Source organism: Dendropsophus ebraccatus, chromosome 5 (assembly GCF_027789765.1).
Source record: "Dendropsophus ebraccatus isolate aDenEbr1 chromosome 5, aDenEbr1.pat, whole genome shotgun sequence".
Classification (NCBI taxonomy): Eukaryota; Metazoa; Chordata; class Amphibia; order Anura; family Hylidae; genus Dendropsophus; species Dendropsophus ebraccatus.
The window spans coordinates 4,475,860-4,495,161 of NC_091458.1; the positions used below are offsets into that span (position 1 = coordinate 4,475,860).

Here is a 19,302-nt window from a genome sequence, read left to right on the forward strand (position 1 = left end):
ACTCTAATGTGCGCATGTAGTTATATATAGCAGGGTTGCTGCCGGCCAACTTCCAATCCCCAGATGGGTAATCGGTGCAATGTAGAACTTCAGCAAGTGAGAGAAAAAAAGTGGTGGATTCCTATTGGCTCCAAACCCTCATTTGAAAACCATCCAGGTGTCTCCAACTTCCCAGAGAAATGGCTCACGGCTTCTGAAGTCAAGCCACACTTTATTGGTATGCTACGCGTTTCGAGGGTGAGAATCCCCTCTTCATCAGGCATGATATGGTTACTGATCTGCACATATTTATATCAAAAAGACAATGAATGACCCGGAACAGGAAGCCTGGCCACGGGTGTCATGATGACATCATCAGAATCACCTGATCTTGTCAGGTGGGAAATCCCTTGCAAACACATGCTTTAAAAAACATAATATATAAGAAATCCACATCCACATGCAAAAAAGTTGTTGTTTGGGTTCAAAGACATTCGGTATTTTGATTATTAAAACCAATGCAATCAGTCCTGCCCTGCTGTATCTATCATAATGCAGCAAGATCATTGCTAAATTCCCCAGCCAGAAGCAAACTGCAGGGACAGAGTAAGTGGTAAGTATTCGGACTTTGCACGCTCCCGGCTGTGAGTTCAATTCCATGGGGGGAAACCATTAATACTACTTCCATATATTTTTGTATACAAATTATAATTAAAATAAATATAAAAACAACTGTGTGGATGTACATATTCTCAACATGTGCATCTTTCCATATAGATACCTAGTTCACTGCTAAAACATGCCTTAATATATAGAATGATAATAGATAGATAAATAAATAACAATATTGATATAAAAAAAATGGCTTCCAAGCCTAAAAACATATGTACTTATAAATATGATATACTGAATATATATAACATTTTTGTACTATGTATCAATTTATCTGGAATGCCCCTGTGGACTCCAATACGTGGGTCGCGGCCCCTCCACTGCCGATTGAATGGACACAGATTGAATGTGAAAAAAAAGTTTTCTAAAGCATGGGGTCTCCAGGCACTATAACGAAACACATAATTCCGATCCAACTTCATTGAAGATTTGTCCCATCGATCAGATCGACCCCCCATGTTAGCAATCGGTTTGATCAGTTAATCAAGCGTGAGATGTATTGGATCTATGGACTACAAGCATTACAGCCCTCAGGGCTCAATGAAATTACAGAGCTGATAGTCTGAGCAGGGTAATACTATTGAGGTTCGACACCACAAAGTGGGTTGTGTAGGGGAAGTGGCCCTGTTACGAAAACACTTCCAATATAAGGGTTTTTAGCTATAAAAAAATAATAATTTTTTTTTATAGATATTTAGTATATCATATTTATAAGTAGATATGTCTTTAGGCTTGGAAGCCATTTTTTTTATATCAATATTGTTATTTATTTATTTATCTCTCTATTATCATTCTATATATTAAGGCATGTTTTAGCAGTGAACTAGGTATCTATATGGAAAGATGCACATGTTGAGAATATGTACATCCACACAGTTGTTTTTATATTTATTTTAATTACAATTTGTATACAAAAATATATGGAAGTAGTATTAATGGTTTCCCCCCATGGAATTGAACTCACAGCCAGGAGCAGGGTAGGTAGATAGATACAGCAGGGCAGGACTGATTGCATTGGTTTTAATAATCAAAATACCGAATGTCTTTTAACCCAAACAACAACTTTTTTGTATGTGGATGTGGATTTCTTATATATTCTGTTTTTTAAAGCATGTGTTTGCAAGGGATTTCCCACCTGACAAGATCAGGTGATTCTGATGATGTCATCATCAATTTACCACTTTTTTTCTCTCACTTGCTGAAGTTCTGCTACCTTAAAAGCCACAGGTTGGGGGACACAGCCCATATTAGTCTTCCTCCCTGAGTTCTACTAACTGGCTGATTCAAGAGAACAGTAGAGTGACGGCATGTGGTGAGGGGTCTGGTGATCCCCCTTAGCGCAAGGGGCCAGTCGCAATGGTGAATGTTGCAACCCCTTTTGTGGTGTCCCACCACAGGTGTTTCGCGTTCCACACCTGCCGCCAAAACTGTTTACTCAAAGTTCAGTGGTGATTAATGTATTTTTATAGTTTTGCCACTAGATGTCAGTGTTTTCTATATGTATGCTCTTAGGTATTGCACAGCTGAAGCGAACAATGGGTTAATGTTTTATTGATTACCATGTGTTCAGTGCTAGCCTATAGGAGGTGTTCTTTTCTAACCTATGATCTTTCTTCTTTCTTTCTTTTGCACACATGATTCTCCACCACTCACAGGGTAGTTTACTTCAGCCCCTGTAGGAAGTTAGTTACTTGGTGGAGAAAGTTCCAGTCAGTCTTACTCAGATTCTCGTGGGAGAAGGACATACAGAGTAGCCGTTCCTGCTGTAGCTAAGCCAGGGCCTAGCTCTGCCGGGACCCCTGTCCGGGACAGTCCAGTTGTGTTAGTGAGTCTGAGACACATATGTATGATGCAACCAGAGACACTCAGTTTATTCAGTCTATCTGTACCCACTATGCAGTGCTAGACACTACAAAGGGAGAGAGTCGGCGATAAACCCAGCTCACGCCGAGAACCATTCTACAAAGTGCAGCTCAGTATCCTAAGCTACAAGAGGAACTAGCCTGGATAGAAAAAAGATACCAGAAGGTCTACATATCCTATCTCGCAGTACAAGTGACACCGGGAAGGCTCGGACACTTAGCTTCACCCAGGTAACCATGGCTGGGACTTGTATCACCCTATTAGGATAGGAAGCTAGACATTGTAGGGCAGAAGGTGGTCAGACATCAGTCTAAACACAGGTTCAAGTTAACTTCTCACTCTCAAGTCTCAAGTATTTATCTAAAGTTCCGGCAGAGCACAGTACTACTTTGGGTTGGGACACCCTTGACAAACTCCTCTACGCTGCTCCACTCTACTCTAAACTCTCAACTTTACAAGCACCCCTACAACTACCTCTCTCTTTCAAGTGAAGCACTAAAGTCTGTATGATGATTATCTATTTGCTGCCAAAGTGTTCTGTATTATTCAGAGACTGCACAGTTAAGCTGTTCTATTTATTCACTGGGACTCAGTCATCTTTTCCTCCGCACCAGCACCTATACTCATCCGCCACACAATTTGGGTCATATTTCCCCTTTCTATGGGTGGCGGTACTGATGGTCCGGGTGGGTCAATTGCCAATCAGGACTACAGTGACAAGGGCCCAAGGGACTCATCACAGCCCAGCAGGTCACCGACCGTTTCAGAGGAATACAGCCAGTCACAACACACAGCAGGTACCAAGATCACACCTGTGTGCTGGACTAGGCGTCACAACAGTTACATCGTTGGCTAAGCTGTACAGTGGCACATCAACACACACAGTACTACAATTCCACAATTTTACTATGCCACTGGTGGTCGGGGGAGAGGACAACTAGAGGCCAGGCAAAAGGAACAACCAGGAATTATTGGCATTATAACCATCTTATAGGTCCAGGGATCAGCGGACAAACAAGCACCTGTTCTTTCTTAGGTTGATCTCATCTTCTCTGTGAGAATAAAGTTCATTGCTTGCCGGCAGCACATCTCCCTGCCTGGCCCTTTACTACCCATCACATATATATTGTACAATCATCACAACTCATATCGGACTGTTTTTATCCAACTAAATAGACCCTAAAATGTTCTAAACTCTTCTTTCCTTTGGTATTAGAGACTGCATCCAGAAGCCTGACCATGGTGGCTCACCTATCTATGGAACCTTTCTGAACTTCCTGAACTTCCTTCCATCCATTAGAAGGAGGGTGTCTCCTGACATTGCAGACCACCATGTTGAATAGCAGCCATATTCCCACCACTTTCTACCTCATGGGTTTGTCGGGACAGGAGGACATCTATGGTTGGATCTCCATTCCTATGTGTTTCATGTTCTTTGTCTCCTACACCGGGAACGGTCTAGTCCTCCAGGTGATCTATTGTGACTACAAGCTCCGTCAGCCAATGTTCCTGTTTCTGTCCATGCTGGCCGTCATTGACATCTCCTTCTCACTGCTCACAAGCCCCTCGGTGCTCAGTATCTTCTTGTTCCATCACCATGACATTCAGTCTCAGGTATGTCTCCTACAGATGTTCTTCATCCATTTAGTAACCCTCACTGAGTCTTCACTCTTGGCAGCCATGGCCTATGACCGTTTTGTTGCCATCTGTCACCCTCTAAGGTACACAGCCATTCTTACCAACAAAGTGGTGGCCAAGATCATTCTGATCTCCCTCATCCGAGGAACATTATTCCTACCAGCAGTAAGCAGTCTTCCATTCCTTCCATACTGTAAGGGGAACGTCCTGTCCCACTCATACTGTTTGCACCAAGACGTGATGAAGTTGGCGTGTGATGGCACCAATACCTTCAACATCGTATATGGCCTTATTGCAGTTGTGGGCTCCGCCACTGTAGACTTGATCCTTATTGCAATTTCCTACGTCTTGATCATTAGATCGGTCCTTCACGTCACCTCCAAGCGGGAGCAGTACAAGTTATTTAACACGTGTGTGTCACATCTCTGTGCCGTCTGCATTTTCTACACTCCGATGGTGGCGCTATCGGTAATCCACAGGTTTAATATTCACGCATCTCCAGTTTTTATAGACTTTGTTACCAATTCTTACATATTCATCCCACAAATGCTCAACCCAATAATTTACAGCATCAGGAGTCGTCAGATACGTGAGAGCTTCCACAGAACCTTCCGCTTCTTAGTCATCTGATGAAGTCTTGATAAGTCGACCCACTGAAATCTAGAAGACATCTTACCCTAAGTCTAATGTTTATGGTGGTTATGTGAAAAGCATAGACATCTACATACCCAAGCTGGTCGTGTTCCCACGATGTGGCACTACTTCCGAGTTCATGCCGGTCAGGTCCCGCTGCTGTCTATGTGACTTCTCTGATTGTTTAGAGTCTACAGTGCTTGTAAAGAGGCCAGAAGTCCACATGATATACAGGGGGTGGAGCTATGACTACCTCTCAGTATACATGATATACAGTATAGGGGGCGGGGCTGTGACTACCTCCCTATACACATGATATACAGGCTGGGTGTCAGCAGTAATAGATGAATAGCTGTTCCTGTAGTGTAAGGTGCGTGGTTCTCATGTCTAATTTCTTGTCATTATATTACTATTATATTAGTGATGTAATGATTGTTTTAGAGCACAGTATGCAGAATATATGGTCTCAGCCTCTGAGGTGATCTACAGATATTGTAATAACCACGGGGACCCTATTAGGTCAGGCTACGGAGCACCCAATACCCCTGACCCCCCGTCTGCTGTGGCCGAGGGTTCGAGTGCAGATATTGTGTGCAGCTGGTGGACTCCAGTGTTTTCAGGCTACTTGTCACAGTGGCCAGGAGAGGTAACACCCACCCCCACACACACGGGGTAGAACTATTGTGAGGTGGAAGTGAGAGTGCTTAACTTTTACTGAAAAATACTTAGTGCAATACAAGACTAAAAGAACAGTTCTGGTACTTGTACTAGTGCAAAAATACTTGAGCAGATAGTGATAGAAGAGAGGGTGAAGACTTGAGAGAGAAAGAGGTGCAGGGGACTCTGTAGGTAAAGAACGATACTTGAATTTTGTAGTGAACTGTTCGAATTCACATTTAAATAAGTCTCAGTTCTTTTATCTGACCACCTTCTGCCTCCCAGTATGGATGACTGCCCTGAGAGGTAGAATGAGTCCCAGGCCTCTGTCTCTGGGTGCAGCTCTTACTGAAGCCTAACCCCAAGTGGACAAACATCTGTCATTATAGTACGTAGACCTAGTTGATGCTTTGCTTTACTGGGGATGAGTCCCTTTTCCATAGGGGGTGACTGTTCTGACTGAAAAATCCTCAGCGTAGGCAAGGGGGTCTCTCCTATGATCCCGGTTACCCCACCTCTTGTTTAGCACTGCATCTAGCTAGTTACTTGCTCCTAACAAAGAAGAGAGATGTAGTCCCTGTTCAGGGTTCTGGCCTAAGCCAGGCCTGCTTAAGTCACTGCAGCAGGTACCAGTGTCTTGTGTCCTACCCACTCTATAGAAGAAACAGAACTACAATTGCCCACCTAACAGGAAATCACTACCTTTTATAGGGTGGTGTGACAGGAAGTGTGTAAGAGAGAGGGGAGGAGTGTACAGAGTGTCTGCTCAATAAAACAACCATATAGACAACATAGTCCTTTTACATATTCACTGCAGCTGTGCACAGGGGGAGTGAGACACCTAGTGGCTGCAGCAGAGAATGCAGCTAGAAAACCTGAACAAACTAGTTTTACCTGGGTGTGTTAAGACAGGAAGAAACTACGGGGGGAATTTATGAAGACCGGCATACTAGTACAACGGTCTTAACTTAGGCCCTGCCCCCTTTTCCCCCGCCAGATTCACTAAGAGGCGCGCGCCTCTTATTGAATCCGGCCAGCCGGGCACCCGAACCTGTGCCTGGCACACAAAATCTACACCTGCTTCCAGCAGGTGTAGATTTGGGTCATGATTTACATCTAGATAAATGCGGCGCGGGAGGAGGCCATGCCTCCTCCCCACCTTGCCGTGCCCCCCCCCCTTGAGTTCCCCCTGCCCACCCATCGGGTGAGCAGGGGATCCAGCATCTGTAAACCTTCTCCCTGGCGTACGCCTCAGACGGACTATTCATAAATGTCCCCCTACATGTGGCACTACATGTCTACTGCCAATCTATGATGTCCAAATAATATAAAGCTTATTCTACCAAAACTGTTTTGTTCTACTATATATTCATTACAATACATATAGAAAAAAGAAAAGGTGAATTACCTGAGGTTCTGCTGCTGTTATTCCTTATACCTGAGAATAGCTGCAGGTCTGAAACATGATACCACAGATAGTAGCCCTCACTGGTATCCAGGTAACCATAGATAGAAGCCCTCACTAGTATCCAGGTAACCACCGGTACTAGGCCTTGCTGGTATCCAGGTAACCATAGATAGAAGCCCTCACTGTATCCAGGTAACCACAGGTACCAGGCCTGACTAGTATCCAGGAAACCACAGGTACTAGGCCTCACTGGTATCCAGGTAACCACAGATAGAAGCCCTCACTGGTATCCAGGTAACCACCGGTACTAGGCCTCGCTGGTATCCAGGTAACCACAGGTACTAGGCCTCGCTGGTATCCAGGTAACCACAGGTACTAGATCTCACAGGTATCCAGGTAACCACAGGTACCAGGCCTCACTGGTATCCAGGTAACCACAGGTACCAGGCCTCACTGGTATCCAGGTAACCACAGGTACCAGGCCTCACTGGTATCCAGGTAACCACAGGTACCAGGCCTCACTGGTATCCAGGTAACCACAGGTACCAGGCCTCACTAGTATCCAGGTAACCACAGGTACTAGGCCTCACTGGTATCCAGGTAACCACAGATAGAAGCCCTCCCTGGTATCCAGGTAACCACCGGTACTAGGCCTCGCTGGTATCCAGGTAATCACAGGTACTAGATCTCACAGGTATCCAGGTAACCACAGGTACCAGGCCTCACTGGTATTCTGAAAGTGGAGTCTTTGTAAAGTCAAGCACTCGCTATGTTTAGCACAATTTTCTTAGTTTTTTGCCTATACATGTAATTTTTACGTTATATGTTTATGGCATTAAGTGGAGTATATAAATAAAAATACATGTCACATAGTCACATAATTTGGAAGTTGGGAACTCATTATTAGTGTTTCTCGAACCGTTCAAGAAAAGTTAAGTTTGAGTCGAACATCGCGTCGACTTGCAGGACCGTCAGGCCTGTCATCTCTTGCTCATTTCCCTGTGCACCTTATTACTGAACAATAATAAATCTGTTCTTCAGCGGTTATCGGACCCTGACTACAGCAATTTGACCTCTTCGGCGGCGGCGGCGACGACGACGACGACGACGACATTGCGGATCCAACTAGATCTTTGGAGCATCATCAGTGGAGGATGGGGTAGTGACAGTGCGGGTCCGACCTTTAGAAAGGGTGGTCGCACAAGTCCGCTGATATTACTGCGCCAAACATGGTAAGTGGTGGCAGCAGGGAGACCGGTACTAGGTTTTCGCCGTCTAAGAGGTCCCGAACCTGTGAAGCCTGGGCCTTTTTTGATCAAGCCTTTGATTCTCATAGTGAGGTGATATGTTGTATTTGCCGGCAACGCGTCAGTAGAGGTAAAAATGAGAAGTGTTTAAGTACCACAAGCATGAACAGGCACATGCAGGGAAAGCATGAATTGCTGTGTAATAGTCACTCCGAGAAAAAAGGCCACACAGGTCCTGGGCTTCCAAATACCGTCACATCTACTGCCTCCTCCTCCACTTCCAAGCCAAAGCGGCCCTCTGCTGCCAACGTGCCGGTGCAGCATGACCAAGCACCGTCTCCAGTACCTGATACTGTTGGCCGCTTTCCACCACCAGCAACACAGTCCACTCCTTCTCCTACCACCAGTGTGACCTGCACTCCGTACAGCAACCAGTCCGGCAGCCAGCCTTCTGCGTACCAGGTGTGGGATCATAAGAAATGCTTTCACCCCAACCATCCCAAAGCCAAAAAACTTAACTTCGGTATTGCCAGGCTGTTGGCTTTGAAAATGTTGCCTTTCTGCCTGGTGGATACAGATGGCTTCCGCCACATCATGGCCCTGGCATGCCCCCAGTATCAGATGCCTAGCAGGCATTTCTTTGAAAGAAAAGCTGTCCCTGCCTTGGTCCAGCACATTGCAGAAAATATATCAAGCACGTTGGCTGCATCTGTGTCCACCAAAGTTCATCTGACTACAGACACGTGGTTCAGTAAGCACGGTCAAGGTCGTTACATATCCCTGGCTACTCACTGGGTGACTTTGGTGGCTGACACTGCCTCTGGTGCCTCTGGGTTTCCGTCGACAGTCTCCAAATCTGCTGGGATGGTGCACAGCCAGGATCCCCTACCCCGACAGGTAACATCTCGTGCCAAGAGAAACCAGGCCATTCTTAAATTAATTTGTCTTGGAGACCGTCAACACACAGGTCAAGAGCTGTGGAGGGCTCTGCGCACTGAGACCGACCACTGGCTGGGTGCTAAGAACCTGGCACCAGGTAGGGTGGTGTGTGACAACGCAAGCAATCTCCATGCTGCCCTTAAGATCGGCAGACTTAGGCATGTGCCTTGTCTGGCACACGTCATGAAACTGATTGAGCAGAAATTTCTTAAATGCTACCCAGGTCTTGACTGTCTCCTGAAGAAGGCTTGAGGTCTTATGTGAAACCCCCTAATAGATCTTCCAGTGTAGGAGGGGTTTTTGGTTTGTTTTACCTTCTCACTAAGTGCAGTGCCTTTATCTGAGTCTTGATAAGAACTTGCATGGTATGCAGGAGGTCTTCACTATTCTGCCAGGGGCTGACTCTGGAAACCCCCCACTAGCTCAGTACACACTCATGACTGATAGTCAGATAAATGTCTATACATTGGGGCCCAGTTACTGCTGATGTCAGTGTGCTTTAAAATTGTTGGTGTACTTAAAGTGTCACTGTGTTCACAAGGTCACAGCTCTTGTGAACAGAACAGATTCCAACAAGGTCTAAACTGTGATTCTTTGTCACTGTCCAGCCACAGCTTCACCAGCCAGGATACAAAGGGTTACTCAAACTGCTGCTGATCTACACACCAGGCTCAGTACAGGTTTCCAACATGGAGCAGCATCATTTAGGAAGGATCTCACTGAGGGAGTGGGTGGCAGGATCCACCTCACTGGACACACAGGAGCTGGGGAGTCATGTCGGGGCTCAGTCCTTCCTCTCTCAGCTGTCAGGTCTCTCTCTGTTACCTCTGACACAGATACAGCACTGGCCAGCACAGGTGGGGGTCTCCTCTCTTCTGACACAGCACTGACCAGCACAGGTGGGGGTCTCCTCTCCTCTGACACAGCACTGGCCAGCACAGGTGGGGGTCTCCTCTCCTCTGACACAGCACTGGCCAGCACAGGTGGGGGTCTCCTCTCCTCTGATACAGCACAGGTGGGGGGTCTCCTCTCCTCTGACACAGCACTGGCCAGCACAGGTGGGGGTCTCCTCTCCTCTGATACAGCACTGGCCAGCACAGGTGGGGGTCTCCTCTCCTCTGACATAGCACTGGCAAGCACAGGTGGGGGTCTCCTCTCCTCTGATACAGCACTGGTGGGGGGTCTCCTCTCCTCTGACACAGCACTGGCCAGCACAGGTGGGGGTCTCCTCTCCTCTGATACAGCACTGGCCAGCACAGGTAGGGGTCTCCTCTCCTCTGACATAGCACTGGCCAGCACAGGTGGGGGTCTCCTCTCCTCTGATACAGCACTGGCCAGCACAGGTGGGGGTCTCCTCTGACATAGCACTGGCCAGCACAGGTGGGGGTCTCCTATCCTCTGATACAGCACTGGCCAGCACAGGTGGGGGTCTCCTCTCCTCTGACATAGCACTGGCCAGCACAGGTGGGGGTCTCCTCTCCTCTGATACAGCACAGGTGGGGGGGTCTACTCTCCTCTGACACAGCACTGGCCAGCACAGGTGGGGGTCTCCTCTCCTCTTATACAGCACTGGCCAGCACAGGTGGGGGTCTCCTCTCCTCTGACATAGCACTGGCCAGCACAGGTGGGGGTCTCCTCTCCTCTGATACAGCACTGGCCAACACAGGTGGGGGTCTCCTCTCCTCTGACACAGCACTGGCCAGCACAGGTGGGGGTCTCCTCTCCTCTGACACAGCACTGGCCAGCACAGGTGGGGGTCTCCTCTCCTCTGATACAGCACAGGTGGGGGGTCTCCTCTCCTCTGACACAGCACTGGCCAGCACAGGTGGGGGTCTCCTCTCCTCTGATACAGCACTGGCCAGCACAGGTGGGGGTCTCCTCTCCTCTGATACAGCACTGGCCAGCACAGGTGGGGGTCTCCTCTCCTCTGACATAGCACTGGCAAGCACAGGTGGGGGTCTTCTCTCCTCTGATACAGCACTGGTCAGTACAGGTGGGGGTCTCCTCTCCTCAGACCATACACTGTCTCTTTCTGGGCTTTCTTCCTCTTCCTTCAGCTCGCTGTCCCAGGGAGAGATGCGCGATGTAGTTGGGTCTTTCTCTCACAACCTGTACCTGCTGTTCTCCCTAAATCCTCTCCAGTGGTAACACTTAGTTCTCACTTCCGGCATTCGCACCATTGGCCCTTGGCTTCAGCATATTGGGCAGCGTTGTAACGTGATCCTGGCCTCCCCGTTAACCATCTCATCTGTGATGTGGCAACACTCTGGAATTCCACGCTCCACATGCTCCAGCGGTTGTGGCAGCAGAGTAATGCCATTATACAGTGCGAAATGTCACATGGCCTGACTAGCAGTGGTGCGGACCTTGGGGTGTGCACCATCCTTGCCAGTTTTGAAGAGGCCACCAAAATGGTCAGTGGAGACGATGCCCTTATCAGCATCACTGTTCTGGTGATATCTTTACTGGAACAAGCGTTAGGCACTCTGCGGCAGCAGGTCTCAGCAGTGATGGAGGAGGGCGGAGGATGTAGAGGACCAAACTGTTTCACAGTTGTATAGGTCTCCTTTAGGCAGTGGTTCGAGGTTGAGGGCAGCTGCAGGACAGCAGTACAGCTCCCACGGTAAAGCGCATGAGGCTAGCCAGGGCTCTGGTGAGATTTAGGATATACAAGTGGAGGAGGATGAGGAGGCAGGGGTGGACACCACCGGTACTCATTAACCTTCACTGGTAAGAGGTTGGCACAGATTACAGGAGGAGGAGGAGGAAGATCCTGTTATTTCCCCTCGACCCCGGATTTGGGAGATCCCGGTAGCATCTCACACATGAGTGCCTGGATGCTACATTACTTCCAACACGATCCACGCATCAAGGCAATAAAAATGAACAGCGATCACTGGGTGGCAACCCTCCATGATCCACGTTACAAAACCAAAGTGAGCAATTTCCTTCCACCCACAGAGATTGATAGTAGAACAGCGTCAGCAACGCGGCAGCAATAGAATCACAAGTAGCCGCAGCAGCAGGCAGGGTGGTCAAACCTTACTGGGTGACATTTGGCAATCAATTTTTACCACCTGATTATGACACACAGAGACGGCCTTAAGACCATGGTCCATGACTATCTGCCCCTCAACATCGATGTTTGTGGACTTACTCTAGACCCATTCAACTTCTGGGGACATAGGTAAATAGGAGTTGGTTGTTATCATCATTATTATTATTTATTTATAGAGCACCCTTCATTCCAGAGCGCTATACAAGCGATAGGGGGTAACAGACAGGAACAATACAAGATCAAAAACATTACATGAAGGCAAATGGCCGACTAGTACATAGGGGAAGAGGAGCCTGCCCGCGAGGGAGAGTACAGGGAGAGAAACAGCAGGTAAAGTGCAGCCAGTCAGTGTGATGCAGAGTTATTATAGTGCTTGATAATCCCTACATTGTAATCCGTATTCTTCTTCTTCCGTTTCTTCTTCTTCTTCTTCTTCTTCCAGCCATTTTTCTGCGCGTAATACAGACCGAACCACAGACTGCGTTTCGAAGCCCTCGGCGGTGTGTGGTGTGCTATCTATTTTTCGTTTCGATCGGATTTGTCGTTTTTAAGAAATTTACGTTTAAAGACCCCAAATTTCCCATAGAAAATAATGGCCACACTCTAACCGCTAACAGCCAATCACAGCACATATGCAAATAGCTGAAATATAGCAGCCAATAGGAACTCTAAGGTCTCGTCAGGCAATGTATCACACCATCCACAGTCACATGTCCACTGTTGGCCAATAGAAGATGTAATATATGGAAGGTCCTTAACCATTTTGTCTCCCTGACATGAGTAAGGTTGTCATGGTAACCGAGCAATGATCTTTACCATTATAAGTAGCAAAGGTCAGTCAGTAAAATAGCAGAGCTGAGGCAGGCGTGTGGCAGGGACGGGATCCAAGCCGCTCTTAAAAGGGACGGTACCCAAGCCGCTCTTAAAGGTACGGTACCCAAGCTGCTCTTAAAGGGACGGTACCCAAGCCGCTCTTAAAGGGACAGTACCCAAGCCCCTCTTAAAGGTACGGTACCCAAGCTGCTCTTAAAGGGCCGGTACCCAAGTCGCTCTTAAAGGAACAGTACCCAAGCCGCTCTTAAAGGGGCAGTACCCTAGCAGCTCCTAAAAGGGACGGTACCCAAGCCGCAGTGTAAGGGGAATTACCTAAGTTGCTCTTAAAGGGACGGTACCCAAGTCGCTCTTAAAGGGACCCAATTCGCTCTAAATGGGTCCCTTTAAGAGCGACCTGGGTCCCTTTAAGAGCGACCAGGGTCCCTTTAAGAGTGAAATATGTCCCTTTAAGAGCAAAATATGTCCCTTTAAGAGCAACCTGAGTCCCTTTAAGAGCAAAATGGGTCCCCTTAAGAGCAACCTGGGTCCCTTTAAGAGTGAAATATGTCCCTTTAAGAGCAAAATGGGTCCTTTTAAGAGCGACCTGGGTCCCTTTAAGAGTGAAATTGGTCCCTTTAAGAGCGACTTGGGTCCCTTTAAGAGCGACCTGGGTCCCTTTAAGAGTGAAATGGGTCCCTTTAAGAGCGACCTGGGTCCTTTTAAGAGGGAAATGGGTCCCTTTAAGAGCGACCTGGGTCCCTTTAAGAGCGAAATGGGTCCCTTTAAGCATGAAATTGGTCCCTTTAAGAGTGAAATTGGTCCCTTTAAGAGCGACCTGGGTCCCTTTAAGAGCGATCTGTGTCCCTTTAAGAGCGACCTAGGTCCCTTTAAGAGTGACCTGGGTCCCTTTAAGAGCGACCTGGCTCCTTCTAAGAGCGACATGGGTCCCTTTAAGAACGACCTGGGTCCCTTTAAGAGCGAAATTGGTCCCTTTAAGAGCGACCTGGGTCCCTTTAAGAGCGAAATATGTCCCTTTAAGAGCGACCTGGGTCCCTTTTAGAGCAAAATGGGTCCTTTTAAGAGCGACCTGGGTCCCTTTAAGAGTGAAATTGGTCCCTTTAAGAGCGACTTGGGTCCCTTTAAGAGCGACCTGGGTCCCTTTAAGAGTGAAATGGGTCCCTTTAAGAGCGACCTGGGTCCTTTTAAGAGGGAAATGGGTCCCTTTAAGAGCGACCTGGGTCCCTTTAAGAGCGACCTGGGTCCCTTTAAGAGTGAAATGGGTCCCTTTAAGAGCGACCTGGGTCCTTTTAAGAGGGAAATGGGTCCCTTTAAGAGCGACCTGGGTCCCTTTAAGAGCGAAATGGGTCCCTTTTAGAGCAAAATGGGTCCTTTTAAGAGCGACCTGGGTCCCTTTAAGAGTGAAATTGGTCCCTTTAAGAGCGACTTGGGTCCCTTTAAGAGCGACCTGGGTCCCTTTAAGAGTGAAATGGGTCCCTTTAAGAGCGACCTGGGTCCTTTTAAGAGGGAAATGGGTCCCTTTAAGAGCGACCTGGGTCCCTTTAAGAGCGAAATGGGTCCCTTTAAGCATGAAATTGGTCCCTTTAAGAGTGAAATTGGTCCCTTTAAGAGCGACCTGGGTCCCTTTAAGAGCGATCTGTGTCCCTTTAAGAGCGACCTGGGTCCCTTTAAGAGTGACCTGGGTCCCTTTAAGAGCGACCTGGCTCCTTCTAAGAGTGACATGGGTCCCTTTAAGAACGACCTGGGTCCCTTTAAGAGCGATCTGTGTCCCTTTAAGAGCGACCTGGGTCCCTTTAAGAGTGACCTGGGTCCCTTTAAGAGCGACCTGGCTCCTTCTAAGAGCGACATGGGTCCCTTTAAGAACGACCTGGGTCCCTTTAAGAGCGAAATTGGTCCCTTTAAGAGCGACCTGGGTCCCTTTAAGAGCGAAATAGGTCCCTTAAAGAGCGACCTGGGTCCCTTTTAGAGCAAAATGGGTCCCTTTAAGAGCGAAATATGTCCCTTTAAGAGCAACCTGGGTCCCTTTAACCTCTTAGAGGTCAGAGCCAATTTCGATTTTTGCGTTTTAGTTTTTTCCTCCTTGTGCATAAAAGGCCATAGCACTTGCATTTTTCCACCTAGAGACCCACATGACCCCTTATTTTTTGCGTCACTAATTGTACTTTGCAATGACGGCTGAATTTTTGCATAAAGTCACTGCGAAACCATAAAAAAATTCAAAGTGTGGTGAAATTGAAAAAAAAAAAGCATTTTGTTTATTTGGGGAAAATGTGTTTTTACGCCATTCGCCCTGGGGTAAAATTGACTTGTTATATATGTTCCTCAAGTCGTTATGATTACTATGATATGTAACATGTATAACTTATATTGTATCTGATGGCCTGTAAAAAATTCAAACCATTGTCAACAAATATACGTTCCTTACAATCGCTCCATTCCCAGGCTTATAGCGCTTTTATCCTTTGGTCTATGGGGCTGGGGGAGGTGTCATTCTTTGTGCCATGATATGATCTTTCTATCGGTACCTTGATTGCGCATATACGACTTTTTGATCGCTTTTTATTACAATTTTTCTGGATTTGATGCGACCAAAAATGCGCAATCTTGCACTTTGGGATTTTTTTGCGCTGACGCCGTTTACCGTGTGAGATCAGGAATGTGATTAATTAATAGTTCGGGCGATTACGTGTGCGGCGATAGCAAACATGTTTATTTATTTATTTGTTTACTTTTATTTATAACCTGGGAAAAGGGGGGTGATTCAGACTTTTATTAGGGGAGGGGGCTTTTTACTATTAACAACAGTTTTTTTTTTACTTTTACACTTATACTAGAAGCCCCCCTGGGGTTAGGGTTATTCCCCCTGGGGTTAGGGTTATTCCCCCCTGGGGTTAGGGTTATTCCCCCCTGGGGTTAGGGTTATTCCCCCTGGGGTTAGGGTTATTCCCCCCCTGGGGTTAGGGTTATTCCCCCCTGGGGTTAGGGTTATTCCCCCCCTGGGGTTAGGGTTATTCCCCCCTGGGGTTAGGGTTATTGTTATTCCCCCCCTGGGGTTAGGGTTATTCCCCCCTGGGGTTAGGGTTATTCCCCCCCTGGGGTTAGGGTTATTCCCCCCTGGGGTTAGGGTTATTCCCCCCCTGGGGTTAGGGTTATTCCCCCCCTGGGGTTAGGGTTATTTCCCCCCTGGGGTTAGGGTTATTCCCCCTGGGGTTAGGGTTATTCCCCCCTGGGGTTAGGGTTATTCCCCCCTGGGGTTAGGGTTATTCCCCCCCTGGGGTTAGGGTTATTCCCCCTGGGGGACTTCTAGTATAAGTGCTTTGATCTCTCATAGAGATCTCTGCAGCATAGATATGCTGCAGAGATCCATGAGATAGGCACTCGTTTACTTCCGGCTGCTGCAGCCGGAAGTAAACGAGTGCCGAGCCGGGGACGGCGCCATCTTGGAGCGGTCCCCGGCCGGCTTCAGTAACGGAGATCGCTCCTCCGGGATAACATCCCGGGGGAGCGATCTCCACCACTAGACACCAGGGAACGGCTGAATCCGGTAATCGGATGCAGCTGTCATGTTTGACAGCTGCATCTGATTACTGTATTAGCGGGCACGGCGATCGGACCGTGCCCACTAATACCTACGGTCCCGGGCTATAAGCGGCACCCGGGACCGCAGCGGTTCAGAGCGGGGTCGCCGTGCGGCCCCGCTCTGAACGTCCTTACCGGCATCAGGGCGTAAAGGGGTTAAGAGCGACCTGGGTCCCTTTAAGAGCGACCTAAGTCCCTTTAAGAGCGACCTGGGTCCTTCTAAGAGCGACATGGGTCCCTTTAAGAGCGACCTGGGTTCCTTTAAGAGCGAAATGGGTGCCTTTAAGAGCGAAATTGGTCCCTTTAAGAGCGACCTGGGTCCCTTTAAGAGCAAAATGGGTCCCTTTAAGAGCAAAATGGGTCCTTTTAAGAGCGACCTGGGTCCCTTTAAGAGCAACCTAAGTCCCTTTAAGAGCGACCTGGGTCCTTCTAAGAGCGACCTGGGTTCCTTTAAGAGTGAAATGGGTCCCTTTAAGAGCGACCTGGGTCCCTTTAAGAGTGAAATGGGTCCCTTTAAGAGCAACCTGGGTCCCTTTAAGAGCGACCCGGGTCCCTTTAAGAGCGATCTGGGTCCCTGTAAGAGTGAAATGGGTCCCTTTAAGAGCGACCTGGGTCCCTTTAAGAGAGAGATATGTTTCTTTAAGAGCGACCTGGGTCCCTTTAAGAGCGAAATGGGTCCCTTTAAGTGCGACCTGGGTCCCTTTAACAGCGATCTGGGTCCCTGTAAGAGTGAAATGGGTCCCTTTAAGAGCGACCTGGGTCCCTTTAAGAGCGAAATGGGTCCCTTTAAGAGCGACCTGGGTCCCATTAAAAGAGACCTGGGTCCCTTTAAGAGCGACCTTGGTCCCTTTAAGAGCAACCTGGGTCCCTTTAACAGCAACCTGGGTCCCTTTAAGATCGACCTGGATCCCTTAAGAGCGACCTGGATCCCTTTAAGAGCGACCTGGGTGGCTTTAAGAGCTACCCGGGTCTCTTTAAGAGCCAGCTGGGTCCCTTTAAGAGCCACCTGGGTCCCTTTACGAGCCACCTGGGTCCCTTTAAGAGCCACCTGGGTCCCTTTAAGAGCGACTTGGGTCCCTTTAAGAGTGAAATGGGTCCCTTTAAGAGCGACTTGGGTCCCGTCCCTTTAAGAAAGTCATGGGTCCCGTCCCTTTAAGAGCGACTTGGGTCTCATCCCTTTAAAAGCGACCTGGGTCCTTTTAAGATCGACCTGAGTCCCTTTTAAGAACGACCTTGGCACCTTTAAGAGCGACCTGGGTCCCTTTAAGAGCGACCTGGGTCTCTTTAAGAGACGGCTCTTAAAGGGACTCAAGTCGCTCTTAAAAGGACCCAAGTCGCTCTTAAAGGGACCCAGGTCGCTCTTAAAGGGACGGGACCCAGGTCGCTCTTAAAGGGACGGGACCCATGACTTTCTTAAAGAGACGGGACCCAAGTCGTTCTTAAAGGGATGAGACCCAAGTCGCTCTTAAAGGGACCCAGGTCGCTCTTAAAGGGACGGGACCCAGGTCGCTCTTAAAGGGACGGGACCCAAGTCGCTCTTAAAGGGATGAGACCCAAGTCGCTCTTAAAGGGACGGGACCCATGACTTTCTTAAAGAGACGGGACCCAAGTCGCTCTTAAAGGGATGAGACCCAAGTCGCTCTTAAAGGGACCCAGGTCGCTCTTAAAGGGACGGGACCCAGGTCGCTCTTAAAGGGACGGGACCCAAGTCGCTCTTAAAGGGATGAGACCCAAGTCGCTCTTAAAGGGACGGGACCCATGACGCTCTTAAAGGGACCCAAGTCGCTCTTAAAGGTATGGGACCCAAGTCGCTCTTAAAGGGACAGGACCCATGTCGCTCTTAAAGGGACCCATGTCGCTCTTAAAGGGATGGGACTCATGTCACTCTTAAAGGGACCCAGGTCGCTCTTAAAGGCACGGGACCCATGTCGCTCTTAAAGGGACGGGACCCAAGTCGCTCTTAAAGGGACGGGACCCATGTCACTCTTAAAGGGACGGGACCCACGTCGCTCTTAAAGGGATGGGACCCAATTCGCTCTTACAGGGATGGGACCCATGTCGCTCTTAAAGGGACGGGACCCAAGTTGCTCTTAATGGGACGGGACCCAAGTTGCTCTTAATGGGACGGGACCCAAGTTGCTTTTAAAGGGATGGCACCCAGGGAAGTCACTAGTAAAGGGGCTCTCTAGGAGTCACTGGTAAAGGGGCGCTCTGGAAGTCACTGGTAAAGGGGCGCTCTTTTCAAGCACTATGTATTTCCCTGGAAATGCAAATCTAGTTGTAGGTTGTAGCCTAGTTTGAAGAGATGAGTTTTCAGGTTACTTTTGAAGGACTTGATGGTGGATGAGAGCCGGATGTGTCGGAGTAGCGAGTTCCAGAGTATGGGGGAGGCTCGGGCAAAGTCATGGAGGTGGTTGTGTGAACAAGGGGGGAGCGTAGACGGAGGTCACTGGAAGATCGAAGGTTGCGTGAGGGACAATAGCGGGATATCAGGCCAGAGATGTACGGAGGCGACAGGTTGTGGACGGCCGTGTAAGTCATGGTCAACAACTTAAAGTGAATACGTTGGGCAATGGGAGCCAGTGGAGGGATTGGCAGAGGGGAGAGGCAGATGCAAAGCAAGGGGAAAGGTGGATTTGTCGGAAAGCAGAGTTAAGGATAGACTGGAGGGGATCAAGGGAGTTAGATGGAGGCCAGAGAGGAGGATGTTACAGTAGTCCAAGCGGGAAATAATGAGAGCATGGGCCAGCAGTTTTGTGGAGTCAGGGGTGAGAAAAGAGCGGATTCTGGAAATGTTT

At 48.4% G+C, this 19,302-nt stretch overlaps 2 protein-coding genes across 3 annotated transcripts in view; both read left to right on the plus strand.

Annotated features, from left to right (window-relative positions):
* The window catches only part of LOC138792194 (olfactory receptor 51E1-like), a 52,535-nt gene that overhangs the window by 18,797 nt on the left and 14,436 nt on the right, over window positions 1–19,302 (plus strand). The window contains exon 1 of one of the 2 annotated variants that reach the window (XM_069969328.1): window positions 7,481–7,528. The exons of the other annotated variant lie outside the window; for it this stretch is intronic. The gene's annotated coding sequence lies outside the window, so the exon portion shown is untranslated. Of the gene's footprint in view, window positions 1–7,480; window positions 7,529–19,302 lie in introns of those variants that run through there. 2 annotated transcript variants of the gene reach the window in all.
* On the plus strand, window positions 3,847–4,782 carry LOC138793338 (olfactory receptor 51G2-like). The gene has a single exon (XM_069971865.1). It carries the CDS (start codon window positions 3,847–3,849, stop codon window positions 4,780–4,782), a length of 936 nt encoding a protein of 311 aa, XP_069827966.1.